Source organism: Cannabis sativa, chromosome 4 (genome assembly GCF_029168945.1).
Source record: "Cannabis sativa cultivar Pink pepper isolate KNU-18-1 chromosome 4, ASM2916894v1, whole genome shotgun sequence".
NCBI classification, from domain to species: Eukaryota; Viridiplantae; Streptophyta; class Magnoliopsida; order Rosales; family Cannabaceae; genus Cannabis; species Cannabis sativa.
Window position 1 is genome coordinate 21,487,760 of NC_083604.1, and position 4,114 is coordinate 21,491,873.

A 4,114-nucleotide genomic window follows, 5' to 3' on the forward strand; every position below is an offset into this window, starting at 1 on the left:
GAGAGCCTTCACTATCTATTTATAGGTAACCACCTAGGTTTAGGTTAGAATTATTTGGCATTAAAATAACGAAAAAATAAATGATAAAGTCCATTAATTGTGGTCGGCCATGGGCTTTGGATAATGGGCCTCACTTATGCAATTTTGCTGTTTTATCATTTCTGCATCTCATTTTCTCAAAAACGCTAATTTTCCAATTCAACCATTTAAATGCCAATTCCTATTATTTAATAACTAAAAATTAATTATTAAATAATATTGTCATTTAATATATTTATTAATTAGACATATAAAGTCTCTTAATTAATAAATAAACCTAGAATCTCTTTTCTTTACAATTTCGCCCTTGCTTAGTGAAAATTCATAAAGTAGACATAATCTAACTTTAGAATTATAATTGATTAATTAAAATCAATTAACTGAGTCTTACAAGCAGTATGGTCTCAACTAGTATGGGGACCATGGGCCTATATTTCTGAGCTTCCAATAAGTCTAACCAAATTTACCAAGTAAATTCCGTAACTTATTAATTCCTTATTGAATCCACACTTAGAACTTGGAATTGCACTCTCAGTCATATAGAACGCTCTATATGTTCCACGATGTAGATACGTCATTAGTTATCCATTGTTATAATCCTAATTTGATCAATGACCCTCTAACATATGATCTACATTGAATATGAAATAAATTACCGTTACACCTTCAATGTATGTTATCCTTAACACACTTAGCTCCGTATAAATGATATTTCAGCGAAGTGAAATGAGATCTCCACCATTTATCTCTGTTTAGCCAAGCTCGAAGGATATCATCGTTTCACTTCTAAATTCCTATAGAAGTTATAGACTCCATATTTATGTTAGCGCTCCCACTCAATTATACTATCATGTTCCCAAAATGTACATATCACCCTAACCCAAAAGTAGGCTTAAGTAACAAATCAAAGAACATGTATAATACTCTTGAGATCGAACCTAAACATATCAGGATTAAGATCGTTTGATCTAGGATCAACAGGTGATATTGTATTGAATAGATATTACGGTAAATTTTAATATATCTAATAAAAGTTCAATATCGGTCCCTTCCGATGTATACTCCATACATCCGATACTGGTAAACTTTGCCAATGCCCTCGAAAGGACATACCACTTATTCAAGGTGTAAGAATACCTATCGTTGATTATACCATGCCAGTCTAAATCTAGTGTTCTGACAGATCAGGGAATAAACTCTCGAACATATAATCAAGATTATATTCCACTGTGCTGACAACACTATAATCATTAACAAATTCATATGTTCTAGACTTAAATAGAATTCATACATTATGTGTATATAATAATTAAATAAATCATGTGAACCATGCAACATAAAATGTTATTTCTGATCTTTATTAATAAGTAAATCTGATTATATTGAAATGGGTTTTATTTAGGGCACAAAACCCAACAAGAACAACATGCGTTGTGAATATATTTATGGAATATGAATTATTGTTGATTAATATTAAGAGTAACTAATGTCAGGTATTTAATTAGGAGGGTTATGTCCTACATAGCTCTTCTTACTGGGCGTTAGCTCACGGGTACTCTGTGTGCAGGTAAGGGTAAGGCTAAGCAGTGAGATTGAAGAGCTCGAGGCGTGGACTGCATGTTAGGGGGCTGGCGCAGCATTTTGCTTTTAATGTTTTTAAATGATAAACATTGTGGAACCAATATTTTGATTTAACTAGTTCTTATTTAAGTTTACGGTACTAAAAGTATTTTGTTTTAAACAGTGAGATCTCATGCTTAGATATTTTTCAATAAAGAAGTATTTTATTGTCTTTAACTTATTAAATTGTTTTATACGGACTATCCTATGTGACACTTCAGGAAATCGAGATGTTACAATATAGTATCAGAGCAATACGGTTCTAAAGAATGTGGTTAGCCCTAACATGTAATGTTCACCGCCATGAGACGAGCTCGACTCACTGTACTGTAAGTGGTTATTACTTATAATTAAGTTGCCTTTAATTTCTGCACGAGGGAGTGTAATATTCTTTTCATGTAAAATTGATGATCAAAATGACCCCTCTTGATGTTGTTTGGTCTGTGTGGTTCAGGAGTTTAGAAATGCCTCCTAGAAGGTCAGTCAGATTAGGTCGAGGTCGAGGTCGAGGTCGAGGCTAAGGCCAAGGCCGAGATAGAGGCCGAGATGATGGAGGGATCAATGAACCACCTCAAGCACCACAGGGATGGGAAGAGCGCCTTGCCGCATTGGAAGGAATCATTCATAGGCAAGATGAAGAACTTTGTCAGCTAAGACGTCACCCGGAGCCGCCAGTCCAAATAAGGCAGGATGCAGAAAATAGAGACCCACCAGCTGCAGTGGTATAGCCTGCTAAAGAGGCTAGACATGAGATGTTAGCAGAGAGATTTCGGAAACAACACCCACCTGAGTTTGAGGGAGGCATAGACCCAGTAGTGGCTGAAGAGTGGATGAGTCGCATAGAAAGCATTTTGCAGATGCTAAGGGTCAATGGGAATGACCGAGTGAAGTGTGCATCATACATGCTGAGGAAAGATGCTTGTATCTGGAGGGAGGTGGTGGAACAAACAAAGGATGTAGATACCATGAACTGGGATGATTTCAAAAGGGTCTTTAATGAGAAGTATTATAACTCAGTAGTTCTAGCAGCGAAGGTCGATGAATTTACTGGATTGGTCCAAGGGAGCCTTACTGTGACTGAGTATGCACAAAAATTTAATAGATTGGCGAAATTCGCTCCACATCTAGTACCTACTGATAGAGTGAGAGCACATCGATTTGTGGAAGGCCTGAAACCAATGGTTGCTCGAGATGTGGAAATTGTGTCAAGGGGTCAATTCAGTTATGCTCAAGTTATCGAAATGGCTCTTACGGCTGAGCGGAGTGAAAACAAAATTTGGAAGGAAAATGCTGCCAGGAGAGAATCTAAGAAAGGTGGAGCCAATTCAAATGACCACAAGAAACGGGGACAAGACCAGTCCGGGCAGTCAAGTCAACAGAAGAGGTACAAAACTGATAACGACCAACGATTTAATGGCAGCAGTGGGCGAAACATTCCAGAATGCCCTAAATGTACCAAACGTCATCTCAGCGAGTGTCGCGCAAAAGCATGCTACAAATGTGGAAAGGAAGGACATATCAAACGCAATTGCCCACTGTGGGGACAGATTGGGAACAAAGCAGAACCCAAGAAAGACAACAAGTATGTCCCAGCCAGAGTTTTTGCCATCACTCAAGCAGAAGCTGAGGCCAAACCTTCGGTTGTATCAGGTTAGATTCCTATGGCCAACACCACTTGTAAAGTTTTGTTTGATTTTGGTGCAACTCATTCTTTTATTGCTAGTACAATTGTTAATCATATAAACGCACCAAGTGAGTTATTTATACTGGGGTTTGGGACCATGTTACCATCTGGGAAGGTTGTAGTCTCTAGAAATTGGCTTAGGGGTATACCTTTTAGGATAGATGGTAGGGAATTATTTGTAGACCTGATTGTATTAGATTTATTTGATTTTGATGTAATCTTGGGCATGGATTTTCTTACCAAATATGGAGCATCAATTGACTGCAAGCAAAAGAAAGTTGTTTTCACACTAGAAGATGGAGAGACATTCGAGTTCAGGGGGGTAGGAAAGAAACCCCGCACCCCTATTATTTCGACAATGAAGGCTGGGCAACTATTGCAACGTGGGTGCTTAGGGTATCTAGTTAATGTGGTTGATGACACCAAGAAAATTGAAAGAAAGCCAGAGGAAACATGGGTAGTCGCTGAGTTTCTTGATGTATTCCCAGAGGAGTTACCCGGGTTACCACCACACAGAGAAATCGAGTTTGTGATAGAATTAGTGCCCGGGACAGCACCAGTTTCCTGCTTGACATTGCAGCGACTGAGAGAACATCAATTGTATGCCAAGTACAAAAAATGTGAGTTCTAGTTGTCCGAGGTTGCATTTTTGGGCCACATTGTCCCTAACGGGGGAATAAAAGTAGATCCTTCCAAGGTTGCTGCAGTGAAAGAATGGCCTAGGCCAAAGACCGCCTTAGAGGTTCGAAGCTTTTTGGGTTTAGCAGGCTA

General features: G+C 38.4%; 1 protein-coding gene across 1 annotated transcript; it reads left to right on the forward strand.

Moving 5' to 3' along the window:
* Positions 1–2,411: 2,411 nt before the first annotated feature.
* On the forward strand, positions 2,412–3,314 carry LOC133036858 (uncharacterized). Its single transcript, XM_061113620.1, has 2 exons — positions 2,412–2,580; positions 2,680–3,314. The coding sequence occupies exons 1-2, from the start codon at positions 2,412–2,414 to the stop codon at positions 3,312–3,314; spliced, it is 804 nt and encodes a 267-aa protein (XP_060969603.1).
* Positions 3,315–4,114: the final 800 nt, after the last annotated feature.

Bases quoted from the DNA above. Each gene is read 5' to 3' on its own strand.
- LOC133036858 (XM_061113620.1), top strand. From the start codon at position 2,412: ATGTTAGCAGAGAGATTTCGGAAACAACACCCACCTGAGTTTGAGGGA. The intron at 2,581-2,679 runs GTATCTGGAGGG...ATAACTCAGTAG, and splicing joins CATGCTGAGGAAAGATGCTT to TTCTAGCAGCGAAGGTCGAT.